This window comes from Nicotiana sylvestris, chromosome 1, assembly GCF_000393655.2.
Source record: "Nicotiana sylvestris chromosome 1, ASM39365v2, whole genome shotgun sequence".
In the NCBI taxonomy this organism is placed as follows: domain Eukaryota; kingdom Viridiplantae; phylum Streptophyta; class Magnoliopsida; order Solanales; family Solanaceae; genus Nicotiana; species Nicotiana sylvestris.
Window position 1 is genome coordinate 60,931,603 of NC_091057.1, and position 14,693 is coordinate 60,946,295.

At 34.0% G+C, this 14,693-nt stretch overlaps 1 protein-coding gene and 1 long non-coding RNA gene across 2 annotated transcripts; both read right to left on the reverse strand.

Moving 5' to 3' along the window:
- Positions 1-2,701: 2,701 nt before the first annotated feature.
- LOC138879704 (uncharacterized) lies at positions 2,702-3,891 on the reverse strand. The gene is made up of 2 exons (XR_011402712.1): positions 3,393-3,891; positions 2,702-3,117 (listed from the first exon to the last, which is right to left on the reverse strand). It is a non-coding gene; the product is annotated as an uncharacterized lncRNA (long non-coding RNA).
- Positions 3,892-10,060: 6,169 nt separating this feature from the next.
- LOC104228073 (uncharacterized) lies at positions 10,061-12,720 on the reverse strand. Its single transcript, XM_009780474.2, has one exon. It carries the CDS (start codon positions 12,231-12,233, stop codon positions 10,386-10,388), a length of 1,848 nt encoding a protein of 615 aa, XP_009778776.1. The 5' UTR covers positions 12,234-12,720; the 3' UTR covers positions 10,061-10,385.
- Between the last annotated feature and the right edge of the window lie 1,973 nt (positions 12,721-14,693).

Genomic DNA, 14,693 nt, shown 5'->3' on the forward strand with positions numbered 1-14,693 from the left:
GTTCTTTATTTCCTTGTTCCCTCTTCCTTCCTTCCTTGTTCATTTCTTCCCTCTTTTTGTTCTTTTGTACATTTTCACCCACTAACCACTACTTCATCTAGAACTTTTGAAAGTGTTACTTTTTGTAAAATAATCAAGTCAATTCCTCTTTTACTTCCTCTTAATTTTCTGCGAAACAATAATAGATTCTCTTTTTTCTTGAAATAGCTCCTCCGAACAATCATAAATGCAACCATTTCATTTTCGAATATATTCAGCAATAATTTTTTTCACTCTTCCTTTTGGACAGAAGAAAACATACATTTATAGAAAATTGACATGGAAAAGAAAAAAAATAGAAATAAAGTATACAAATGTTCGTATCACTGCATATCTCTAAATGAACTCTTTTTTTTAATACTATAACCTCATTTTTACTTTTTAATGAGGCATATGAAGCACAAAGCCTTCATAATTATATAGTAATACACAAGTAAGTTGTATGCATTTATTATACGTTTCAAAATGCAACTGCAATAAAGCAGAATTGTTCACTGAAATTAACTTCATTTTCAAGAAAATCATATTATCTATAAAAATACTCACTACAGATATTAGTGTCATTCCCTTACAAGAATATAAATAACGTAAGAATCATTATATAATATAATTATGAGTGTGCTTTGAAAAACTGAACTTCTGTAGAGATCAAAGATTAAAGAGTCCCTTAAAAAGATAGAGTAAGTCCATATCAGAGAAATTTAGATGGAAAGAAAGAAGCCAAAAAGAAGAACCATATTAAGAGAAAATTTGAAAACTTTATTTTCATGCAGCCATTTAAAGTACGAATGTGAAAGCTCATGTTCCAAACCATATTCTTTACGTTCACATTCTGTTGGGCGTTACGTTATTTCCATTCTTCAAAAGCACCACTTTGAAATTCTTCCCATCTCAATGAGTTTCTGTTTCTTCCAGCACTAAAGTAGTTGCTTTGTTTCTCCTTTTGGGAATCAAGCCAACGTACATCTTTTAATGGAAAGGAGAAGTGGAGAAGTAATATGAGTAGATTGAGGATAAGGGAATAAACTTGGCTGAAAAGCCATTGTTGGAAGCATGTGTATATCGAACTGACGTGATGTGCAACCTTTAGTAAAAGACAATTTCTTTTTACACATTTTGAATTGTTGCACAACTATATTTGTTATTTATAACTGCAGTGATTGCGAGACTCCATTAATGAGGAATATGGATGGTTGAAACGGTAACATCCATTCATTAGACAGTTTGTTTTATTTATTAATTGACATGAAGAGACACGACTTTTGGGCTTTTTAAAGCTAAATAAATAAAGTAAAAATCGAGAAAGTATGAAAAAGCCCAAGAGAAAATAAATAAATATGATTCTTGGCGTCACGTCATCTCTTCCATCCCTTTTTTATAGATATATAGATTCTAATTTAGTTTTTGTGTATCTGATTAGGTATTGGTAACCAAACTTTGCCACGAAGGAGATAATTGAAAAGAGGATTTTTCAATCGGATAATGGGTTATTGTTTAAGGATTGGGTTTGTCAAATGAATTGTGTATTTTTATTGTAAAATTTTCAGGTGACGTCCAGTTTTGCACCACCTATTGAATGTGTTTTCACTTTTAAATAAAAGTTTAACTGATACCCAATTTGGTAACTTTAGAGACGTACATTTTTCTCTTCCTCTTCGTTGCTACTTTTTTCTTCTTTATACTTAGGGTTTCTTTTTTTTAGTTGCAAAATGAGTTTGTTAAATTTGTTGTTGTTTTGATAATTTGATGATTGAAATTTGTTCTTTATGATATTTGAAAGCTATGTTTCAAATTTGAGCTCAGATTTGACCGTTGAATCGTGTGTTGGATTGTTGAAATTTGAAGAACAAGTTTATATTGTCACACCTCCTTTTTACACCCCCGAGAGGTATATAAAGGAGTTTTTCCACTTTAAGTGACATTATTCAAAATAAAATTATTTTATTTTATTTCTCAGAGTCGCCACTTGGAATATTTATTGGTGTCCCAAATTACTGGTTTATTTTAAATCCCAAATCGAGGAAAATTTGACTTTTCTTTTGAAGTCTGCGAACCAGAAATTCTAAGTAAAGAAATTTTGTTAACCCGGGAGAAGGTGTTAGGCATTCTCGAGTTCCGTGGTTCTAGCATGGTGGCTTAAACTATTACAATTGGCTTATTATCTGATTTTAATACATGTTTTAACCTATAGTATATTTTAACTTATTAAACCGCTTTTAATTATTTTTAGGAAGATTCAACGTTATTTAAAACACGCATTTGGATCACGCCACATGAAATGCACCCGCGATCCGCGACATATTTTATTTAACGTTGTTAGGATTTGGATTTGGGTCACATGAAATGCACACCCGAATTTAAGGAAATTAGTTATTAAAATGATGCGCCTAAAGCAACTACGCATTTTTAACTTTGCGAGGGTCATGAAAAATTTAGTAATGGCACACCTCGAGCTATATGAACTAAATTAAATTAGAGGTCTATTAATAACAGTTTTATCATTAAGAAGGTTTGATCGAAGTTGCGCAGACGCATACTCCGAGTTAGTTTTTAGAATCGTAATTATGTCACGCGAACGTGTACAAAATCACCGTGATAGATTCAACATGCCTAAAGCTCAAGAGAAAAGAATTCATCTATGCTATTGTCTTACGCCAAACAATCACAAAAAGATCAAATCTTCCACAGATTAAATAGATTCAACCGCTAAACAATTACAAACAGAGATCATAACTTCAACACATTAAACGTATCCAAAACAAAACTATTACTACTATCAGTGCCTCAACCAAATACCAAGTTCTTCCTAAACTACTGACAAACAGAAAATGACATAAATCAATTTGCGCAAATTCCGAACAGAAAAAGAAGGAAAGAACGAAAAATGATAAATAAATAGAACAAAAAAAAACTCAAACACTCGATATATATTCACAAAGACCACATTAGCAGCTTTCACAACAATATCTTTGAATTGCATATGATCCCAAGCATCTGGAGAATGATTCATGACAGTAGTGGAGCGTTATCAAATTCATCATGTTGGATATACCAATATATGAGTTCCTTCCAGTGTTGCTGCTCATCACAGGCACGAATAAGCCAACAGAAACATTCAAATTTTATCTTTACTCAATATCTCAAATTTCATCTACTGAAGCATATACCACTTTTAAAATCACACCTTCGTGGGAGAATTAAGCACAACCTCAAGTGAAATAATACCAAACCAAGTATTCAAACAAAATAGTAGAGCAAAACAAAACCGAAGAAGAAGCAGTAATGAAATAACTAATCAGAACATGTAAAATAATTCCAACCAAAACGAACGGATTACAAATTCAAGAACTTACATATAATCTGAAAGAAGATCGATCTTTTACAGTCGCAACAATTACTGAAAACGCTGACCAGATGACATCCTCGAACTGCAGGACCAGAGCTTCGCCGGAAACCTCAACGGAATTACGACCAGACCTCGAAACTCGCCAGATCTCTCGTGTAATAAGCTCTAGCTGTGGTGGAAATGGTCGCTGATTTCAGTTGTTAGATGAAGAAGGAGTTAGCGCTAGAAGGGTGGTCTTTTGTTCTCTGCTATGGCTGCTTCTTCTGGCAAGTTTGGACTGAGCCGTTGCTGGTTGGGAAGAAGAACAGGGAGATGCGTGTGGAGAAGGAGATCGAGTAGCTCCTCTGTATTATTATCGGCGCCGCCTCATCTCTTAGCCTTAGAGATCTCTAGGTTAGCTCTTCATTGAAGAAGAAGAATGGGGGGTCGTTTGTGGTGGGTTCTGTGAAGAAGACCAGGTCAGGGGTGGGTTTCTAAATTTTGTGTTCTTTTCTTCTAACTTTTTCAGAGAAGCGGTGGATCTCAACGTTTTTTTTTTATAGGTTTTTAGGTGTAGGTCACTATTTAGGCATTAGGTACTATTGTATAGGGGTAGGGATTAGGTTAGGGGTATGGTCCTAGTAATTATAGGCTTGAGAATTATTGGCTAGGTCCAAAAATTATGCCTAAATATGGATTGCTCGAGTCCAAGTTTTATTCTTTCTCCGCGAACGAGACTAAAATATTACCTTATTTATTAATTAATTTTACTTAAATAAAATAACTACTAAAATAAGATTGACCATTAAAATAAAGCTATTTTTTTGTATTTTCAAAATATCGTACTAAAAGATTAAAAAAAAATAGAAAAATCATTATAAAATTAAGATAACATTCCTAGAATTATTTTTGTACTTTTGAATTTAGAAGATAGGGGTGTTTAAAATCGAATCGAAACCGAAAACCGAACTGAAACCGAAACTTAATGGCTTATTGGTATCGGGTTAACGGTTTAACAGACGGGGAACGGATTGATTTTTTTTTTATTAACGGCTTATCGGTTTGGGAGCGGATTATTCAATTTTCTTAACGGATAATCCGTTAACCCATTAAGAATATATAAATATATATATATATTTATCCATATATATTAAATAATCAAAAATCTTTCTTCCATTTCCGGTACTCTATCACTTTATTTGATTTTTAACACAAATCTTGTTAACGTGATTGGATACTGGGAAGTTGTAAAATGTTACTGTTGTCCGCTCTTGAGTGTTAACTGTTTCCTTTTTTTGATTATGGCTTTTCAGTTTTCATCAAAGAAGAAATGCAGAAGGTGGCGCTCACTAGGGAGCTTATGGCATTTTCACCTTTGTATGTGTAGTTCCACTTTCGTGATAGAAGCATAATGTCAACTATAGAGACTGCTCTATCATCTTGACTGTTCTGCTTCATCTTTCAGTAACAATGCTTTCTGTTGATGGGGATAAATTGGTCTTCAACTCTTCTTATTGCCTCAAGACAGTAGTATTTATCGATCTCTACTTCGTTGCCTAAGCCTTAAATCCTTGTCAACAAACAATTAATGCACGTAATATAGATTGAATTAGGCCGATAAACCACTCGATAACCGCCCGATAAGAGCTAAACCGATATCAATCCGCCCGATATCTTATCGGGTGGCTAGCGCATTAATACATTTAAAAGCCAATAACCGATAAGCCAAACCGTTAAGAGTAAATAACCGCTTAATCCGCCCGATAAGCAGCCCTATTAGAAGACAAATTAAAAGTAACTAGATAAAAATATTAACTAGCTAAATAAGAGAAAATATTTTTTGTAATTTTTTTTTTGTGATAAAATAAAGCAAGTAGAGTCAAAATTAATTGAAATAACTATATTTGGCCTAAACTAAATATTTACACGCTAAAATATATAAAATCTTGGGGAGGGTCAAAAATCACATGTCTACATATGTTAGATTCGAAATCTAAAATTGCATTGAACAGATTGAACTACATAAGATTCGAATTTCTGAAGTTACATTTAAAAGATAAAAGAACTTTATATTTAAAATCTGAAGTTGCATTGACAAGATTAAACTACTTAATATTCGAATATTTAAAGTTACATCTGAAAGATAGAAGACTTTAAGATTTGATTTCTAACGTTGCATTGAAGGAATTGAACTACTTCAGATCCGATCGGGTATACTTTACAATTTCTTGTGCAATAATGGCCTCAAAAGCAGGTATATGTGAATTTTGGCCCTCCGTGTATTCCTTCTGTTAGGCTTAGGGGCATATTTGTAGCCTGTTTGGCCAAGCTTCTCCAAGCTCGCTTTTTTTTATTTTAAAGTTGAAGTGTTTGGCCAAGCTTTTAGAGGGGGAAAAGTGTTTTTGAGTAGAAACAAAAACAGTTTTGAAGAAACAGAAAAAAGTAGCTTCTCTCCGAAAATACTTTTTTTAAATACTTATGAGAAAAGTACACTTAGAAGCAATTTTTTAAAAGTTTGGCCTAGGGTTGGGCATATATCGGGTATAACCGATAAACCGAACCGATAAAATGCTATTGGGTTATCAGTATTGGGTTATTGGGTAAATAGTTCGATAACGGTTTAATATTATTTGACTAATGGGTTATCGGTTCGGTCTCGGTTTGCCCAATTTTATTAACGGTTTAATCGATAGCCCAATAAGCTTTATCAAAATTATAATTTTACCCGCTAAGTATATAAAACCATCTTATGGCTTCATTCTCTTAATTCTCTCGGTAGTTACTCTTTATCTTCTGACCTTAATCCTTAGAGTAAGTTTTAAACTTCTGAATTTCTCATTTTAATTTTCAATTAAGTTTTTTAGTTTTAAACTTTAGAGAATTAATTGTTCAGATTTTTAGTTTTTTCTATTTGTTTCTTTTGTTGCACTGACTCTTTAGTATTTACAAGATTAGGATTTTATTATTTTTCTATGAATTATGCCCGCCCGCAGTGAGATAGTTAGTAAGATTAGATTGTTGAATGTCTTATCCCTTACTCCTATTAGCTTATAATTTTGAAAATTGAGATCATTCATTGGGACTTTCAAATGCAAAGAAAATTTTATTTTCTAAGTTGAAATTTAATCCCTCTTCTCTTAAGAGCAAAAATTCAATTCCTTTCTCTTAATAGTATGGTCACGATTTCTATAATAATTTTTGGATAGTTTTTATTCTTATCGGGTAAACCGATAAGTATTGATAACCGACTAACCGATACCCAATAAACGATATCTTATCGGTTCGGTTATCGGTATAGTATATTTATAAATCGATAACCGATATGAAAAACTGATAATATTCACAACCGAATCGAACCGATGCCCACCCCTAGTTTGGCCAAACACTAATAGCTGCTGAGAAGTGCTATTCAAATAGATTAGTCAAACACAAACTGTTTTTCACCAAAAGTACTTTTATAAAAAGCACTTTTCAAAATAAGTTAATTTTTGTGGCTTGGCCAAACAGGCTATTGGTCAAGACATGATTAGTCATAATCTAAAACCCAAAGAAACAGTATATTTAAATTATTTTCCAAAGTAAAGGAGCAAATATAACCATTCCAGAAACAGTTAATGCTTAAGAGCCCACTTGCCTTCATTATTCGTAGAAATGGCGTGGGGTAGCCACTATTTAAGGTGGTATTTAATTTTTATCCAGCAATTCTAATGTTGAGCAAAAATAACCACTACTCTATTAAAATTAATTTGAAAAGATATTTTTACCCTTTCTTCCATTGTTTTTCTTCCCAAATCCTCGCTTCTCTCTCTCAAGTTCGATACCCATTATTGATCTCTCAAATTGTGATCTCTTATCATATAGTGATTTCAACTAATTCTTCCTCTTTAAATTTTGCCAAGTGATATAAATAACTACTAGTGTCGCTAAAATTGTTGGTAGTTGTGGATGAAAATGAACAGAATGGGTGGCTTTCAGGATTACAAGCACCGATGATTTTTGAGTGATGAAATTTGATATACAGTATACATGAGTCCCAAGGGGAAACTGCAGATAGATGAGTCTCTTTTTACACGAAACTTAGACTAACAAGCTCAAAAAGTCAGGTTCGAGTTCCAAGTTCAAAAGTTAAGGACACTTGGTCTTGAACTTAGAATTACAAGTTCAAAAGTTAAGGACACTTGGTCCTAAACTTAGACTAACAAGCTAAAAAGTTAAGGACAATAGGTCCTGAACTTACAGTTACAAGTTCAAAAGTTAAGGACAATCGGTCCTGAAGTCCTGACTTATACTAACAAGCTCAAAAGTTAAGGACAATAGGTCCTGAAATTGGGCTAAGAAGCCCATAAGTTCAGGACTTGTGCTCAAAAGTTAAGGACAATATGTCCTGAATTTAGGCTAAGAAGCCCATAAGTTCAGGACCTATTGTCAAAAGTTAAGGGCAATAGGTCCTGAAGTCCTAAACTTATACTAACAAGCCCAAAAGCTAAGGACAATAAGTCCTAAACTTAGACTAACAAGCTAAAAAGTTAAGGACACTTGGTTCTGAACTTACAGTTACAAGTTCAAAAGTTAAGGACACTTGGTCCTGAACTTGGACTAACAAGCTCAAAAGTTAAGGACAATAGGTCCTGAACTTAGACTTACAAGTTCAAAAGTTAAGGACAACTTGTCCTTAACTTAGAGTTACAAGCACAGAAATTAAGGACAGGTGGTCCTGAACTTCGAGTTCCAAGTTCAAAAGTTAAGGACATGTAGTCCTGAAGTCCTAAACTTAGAGTTGCAAGTTCAAAAGTTAAGGACATGTAGTCCTGAAGTCCTGAACTTAGAGTTGCAAGTTCAAAAGTTAAGGACACTTGGTCCTAAATTTTATGAGCAGAAGGGTGTTTTCGTCCAGCAGGTAAAGTTTATTAAAGCAGTGGCTAAAGACTAAAGATATTTTAAACAGTGGCTTAAAAGTAAATACATGTGTTATTAGTGGCTAACCGTGCACTTTCCCCTCATTATTCCGTATGCTGATCTTTTAGGGGGAAGTGCACGGTTAGCCACTAATAACACATGTATTTACTTTTAAGCCACTGTTTAAAATGTCTTTAGTCTTTAGCCACTGCTTTAATAAACTTTACCTGCCTGGAGGAAAACACCCTTCTGCTCATAAAGTTCAGGACCAAGTGTCCTTAACTTTTGAACTTGCAACTCTAAGTTCAGGACTTCAGGACTACATGTCCTTAACTTTTGAATCTGGAACTCGAAGTTCAGGACCACTTGTCCTTAATTTTCGTGCTTGTAACTCTAAGTTAAGGACTACTTGTCCTTAACTTTTGAACTCGTAAGTCTAAGTTTAGGACCTATTGTCCTTAACTTTTGAGCTTGTTAGTTTAAGTTCAGGACCAAGTGTCCTTAACTTTTGAACTTGTAACTGTAAATTCAGGACCAAGTGTCCTTAACTTTTTAGCTTGTTAGTCTAAGTTTAGGACCTATTGTCCTTAACTTTTGGGTTTGTTAGTATAAGTTCAGGACTTCAGAACCTATTGTCCTTAATTTTTGACAATAGGTCCTGAACTTATGGGCTTCTTAGCCTAAGTTCAGGACCTATTGTCCTTAACTTTTGAGCATAGATCCTGAACTTATTGGCTTCTTAGCCTAAGTTCAGGACTTATTGTCCTTAACTTTTGAGCTTGTTAGTATAAGTTCAGGACTTCAGCACCTATTGTCCTTAACTTTTGAACTTGTTAATCTAAGTTTAGGACCAAGTGTCCTTAACTTTTGAACCTGTAATTCTAAGTTCAGGACCAAACGTCCTTAACTTTTGAACTTGAAACTCGAACCTGACTCTTTTGAGCTTGTTAGTCTAAGTCTCGTGTAAAAAGAGACTCATCTATCTGCAGTTTCCCCTTGGGACTCATGTATACTGTATATCAAATTTCATCACTCAAAAATCATCGGTGCTTGTAATCCTGAAAGCCACTCATTCTGTTCATTTTCATCCACAAGCATTTTGTGAAGGAAATCCCAACTACCAATAGTTTTAGCGACACTAGTAGTTATTTATATCACTTGGCAAAATTTAAAGAGGAAGAATTAGTTGAAATCGCTCTATGATGAGATATCACAATTTGAGAGATCATTAATGGGTATCGAACTTGAGAGAGAGAGAAGCGAGGGTTTGGGAAGAAAAATAATGGAAGAAAGGGTAAAAATATCTTTTCAAATTAATTTTAATAGTGTAATGGTTATTTTGCTCAACATTAGAATTGCTGGATAAAAAATAAATACCACCTTAAATAGTGGCTACCCACGCCATTTCTACGATCTTTTACAAGTATCTTTGCTAATCTTTCTGTAGAATGACGACTTTTGTCTCAAAAGTTAGATCATAATTCAACATTCCGGTACAATCGAGACATTTCAATTTGCATTACATAGAAATTGCAATTTCATCCCCTTACAGAAAAAAAAAAAAGAAAAAAAAAACATGGACACGATGTGATGTTATAATACATTGTTGTACTAAGTTATTCATTTGAAACCATTTAAGTAAAATTATTTGGATGTTCATTTTTTAAGAGGAAGAACCCCACTTATTTGGTTTTGATTTAATTTGTAATTTCATAGAACCAAAAACCACCACCAAACCGAATTCACTTATCCCACAATGTAAATTTATTTGTCCAAAAATGCATAATGAATGAGTAAATGTAATAAATGAGGTAAATTGTAATACTAGTAATTATTTCAATCTACAGTAGTCCAAGCAAATGGGACTACAAGAAGCTCAAAAATGAATAATACACAGACACTATTCTTCAGATATTCTCCTATACAACCTTTAGTATTCGCACTACACCTTGTATATGACCTACAACGTGGAAGAAGCTTCAGAAAACATAATAATAACAGTAAAATACAGACAGATCAAGAATATCACCATCCAAAAGCTTGAAATGGCTTGCATTTTCAGATTGGTAATTGCCATCCAAACTCATAGCCAATGCAATCCTTGACATCACAATCTGCCTAACTTTTATCTTGTACATAATGCATTGAGCAGTACATGACCAAGCATAAGATCCACAAAGTACTGGTGTCCAATCTGGCCATCCCTCCATTTCAGCTTGGCAGGAGCACGGCCATAATGCACCCCGTCATTGCATCGGTTATCATAGTGCCAAGGATAAGTCATGTCGAAATCATCAATGACGCGATCAACTAAACCATATGCCCTCAACTTATCCAAGACTACCCCATTGAAGGCCTCCATTTTATTTGGATTGAATGCCAATCTTCTAGCGTATCCGCCTGTGGTGACTGTGGTCCTATATATTACTTCTGGTGGTGTCAACCCTCTCTGCCTCACCCCATCAAATACCTCAGCCCAGAATGATGCAGCATAGTCGGCGCCTTTAATGAAATGCCTAAGGCTAGACCAAAAAACTCCATCGTGTAAGCCTGAATTCATGATTATAGTGTCTGGAACAATATTTCCAGAAAAGTACCCTTTCAAAAGTTCTCTATAGTCAGCATCCACCAACGAATTCAAGCCTTGATAATTGCCTGTCTCGTTAGGATGTCCATTGAAAATGTTGGTAAATCGAACTGTTTGTGATGGATTCCTCGGGTTGCTGATGTTCATATCAACTCTTCTTGGGACAGCCTTCATATCAACACCTAAAATGAAATTAAGGATGTTTCTCACTGTGTCACAGTGATTTGAATCACCCCACCAGAAAATCCAGCGATCATTCAAACAATTCCAGGCTTCTTCACTTGAGAACATCTTGAATGAACAATGTGTTGAATATACCCAACCATTGCTCTCCAACAACCCCAATGGTCCATCACACCATGGTCTTTGGCATGGGAAATTTGGTTCTTGACATCTATATCGCCCGTCATTGCTAATTGGGCAGCTATTATTCTTAGCATGACGAGTCCATCGACCAGACCACACATCTCTAACAAGATCTGACTTCTTGCATTGAGATATTTCAGGTAATTCGACAGAGGATTTGGAGAATTTGACTGGGATCACGCGGAGCACCTTGTCAAATGCAAATCTTTCAGGCGAAAACTTCAAGCCTTCGTAATGTCGAAATAGTAGAATAACCGTAAGATTGTAATCCCCAGCAAAATCAGGATGGACTTGCAGGGAAAACTGGTAAGTACCATTGCCTAAATCTTTAAGGGTAGGCCTAGACTTCCATGTTTCACCAGCAAGATCAGTCTCAAAATAATCACCACCCAAACAATGAGGTTTACCGGAATCATCCAATGCATGGAAAACAAACTCATGAATATCCCCAGTTGACAATTCAACGTTTTTGCGACCATCCAAAGCTGGAATCTTTACATCCACGGTTCTTGATTCCCTACATGGCTCACCTCCAGGAGCCAACCAATTAGTAAGAAGATTTGATGAATAGTTTGCCTCTAATTCAGCTGAAATCCACCTATGAACTCTCGGCCTTGAAACCTCTACCAATTCTGGTTCCTTATGTGACACATTTTTCACTATTTCAAGACTGAAATCAGGGGCATTACCTTGATTCTCAGTCAAATTAATCTGTTGTGGTTCAACTTTAGGAGCCAGATTCTTTCTGGAAAAATCTTGGTTCAGATTCTGGTGAGTATTTACAGAATGGGGTCTAAGAGAAATATTGGTAAAGCTGAAATCTTTAAAGGTATTCACCTTCAACAGAACAAAATCTCTCTGAAAACTACCCACATTCAAACCATCAATCCCCCATACAATCAAGATTCCAAGAAAAACACCCATTGTTAATAGCTTAAACCACCATTGAACCTTGGGGTTATTTGACCTCATAACCCACCCAATATTTGCACCTTTCTCTGGCATCTGAGAAGTAAACATATTGCCAATACTGACACCAACCCACCTAAAGCCAACAGCAGAGCAATACAACCCCACCAAGAATCTTGAAAACTTTCACCTTATTAGCTAAAAAAGGATGATGTTTTTCCACAAATCTCTGAAAAAGAGCAGAACCCCAACAATAGAACTGTACAAACCCAACAAGAATCTTGAAAAGCCTTACTTATTAGCTAAACAAGATGATTTTTTTCACATTAAGTCTATGAAAAAATAACAGAAATCCAGAAATACCCAATTCTTTAAACAAGAAAAGAAGTAGGACGAGGGACTATTTTCAATAAAAATGTAGTGAAAAAGCTAAAGAATTTTAGTAAAACTTACAGTAAAGCTTCAAGAATAGTGCAGAAGAAAGCATATAAGCTTGGAAAAAGCAGCTTAGATTTACAATGGAACAAAAATTTGCTTAGTGATAAGATATGGACAATGAAGAATTGAGCAGGAAGAAGAGTCCAACTATGTAACAAAAGTTTGCTTTAGTGAAAATATAATAGAAGAGCTATTAATGCCTTGTAATAATACATTTGATATTTCCAATTGTCTATAATGCCCTTGAAGTTGTATGAAATTACAATATAATGCGTAATCACCGACAGACACGGGAATGGAATATTGTGCTAGGACCATGGGACTTTGTACCAGCGCCCTTACCGGGGCATTTTTGTCTTCTTGAAATTATTAACGCCGGTGGTTCCACGATAAGCTGCCACGTGGTGCACTATTCTACTTTGATGTATTTTTTTAATGTTAAATACCACAGTAACTATGTCTTAGTCGCATTTATTTATTCTGTTGGAGGCTTGTATAATGGTTACCCTAATCAGTCTTCGTCCGTTCGAGTCTGGAATTAATAGCATTTACTAAATTTAGTTGAGTTAATTATATTATATGAGTCACTATTATTAGACTCTATATTAACAGTTCGTTATAAATTGGTTAAGTTTGCTTTATTTGTCAATTTTGCCGCGTCCCTTTTTTCCCCGGAATATAAACAAACTTGCAAATTGAGTATTTTGATTGCTTTAATAAATTTAGTTACTTCCTCCGTCTTAATTTCTGTAATAGCGTTTAATTAAGTACGAAGTTCAGGACAGAAAGATTTTTTTTTGTTAATTGTGATATAAAACAAATTATATGGCAATAAATTATCTCATTAATTGTCAAATAAAAAATTTAAAATTATTTTATTTTTAATTAAAAATATAATATTTCATTTAAGATAAACTTAAAAAATATAACACATAAAGTGAATGAGAGCGAAGTATTAGTTTCCTCCTTATGTTATTTGGAGCTAATGCTATCCAACTTGCAATGAGAAGCTTCGGTTTTGGACTGGTTTTCTTTATCTTCTCTTACTCAATTTATCTTCTAAGTTTTCGATTCTATCTTTTCTAACTATTTCTACACTATTGTAATGTAATGATTAAACTAAGTAGTAACACTGAGAATATTGACTTGAAATTGATTAAAAATTATTAACATTTACATGTTTGGTTCGCAACAAGGTTATTTTATATGTTCCAACTTTAACCTTGCATTTTAATTATTCGCAATATAAAGGCATTTTGATCATTCGAGGACATTTTAGGGGAGATAAACTTCGTATTATTATTACTGGTCTTTCTTTGATATTGAATAATAGAAAATATAAACTGCTGCTCCATTAATAACAAAATATTAGTACTGAGTTTAATTTTTTTATTTTTGGTTCTTCACCTAGTGTTTGAGCGCATTGAGATCGAATTAAATTCGAATTCGCACTGAAAATTCTTACGTTAGGGTAAAACATTATTTAACAAAGATGACTCCACCAAGAGTTTGAATCTAAAACTTCTATCTTATAATGAATGAGTATTTATCATTCTATCACAACATTTATTACATTATTTATTACTTGAGTAACAAACAACAAATTAAATATACCCTGTAAGTGCTGGTGCCCTATTTTAAGAGTTTGTGCGTCTTCACTCTTAGAACAAAGGTCAAACATGAAATTATGTGTCCTTTCACACAAAGACGGATAAAAAATTAAAGTTTATGAGTTTTTACATCAATATTAAGTTAAAATAACTGTAATAATTATAGTTAAATATTTATAATTATTTAAAAAAAATCTTTTAAAAATATAAATAGAAGTTACCGAGTTCACGTGAATTCTTATTTTACCGCATAGATCTGCCACTCCCAACTACTAAAGTGAATGGAAGTGATATCTCACCTACTTCGTTTGGTGTTAGCACTAAATGCAAATGTCAAAAATAGTTGCAGCTGTTAACAAATCAAGAATTTATATCATTTGCATCCCCAAAAATTCACAAACCACTCGCTACTCTATTGATTTATCTTTTGGTGTCATCTTATCGACTTATCTCTTGTCAGTGCCTTTAACGTCTACTTCCAACCAGCTCTCTTCTTTCACTGCTTCACAATTAAATATAGCAG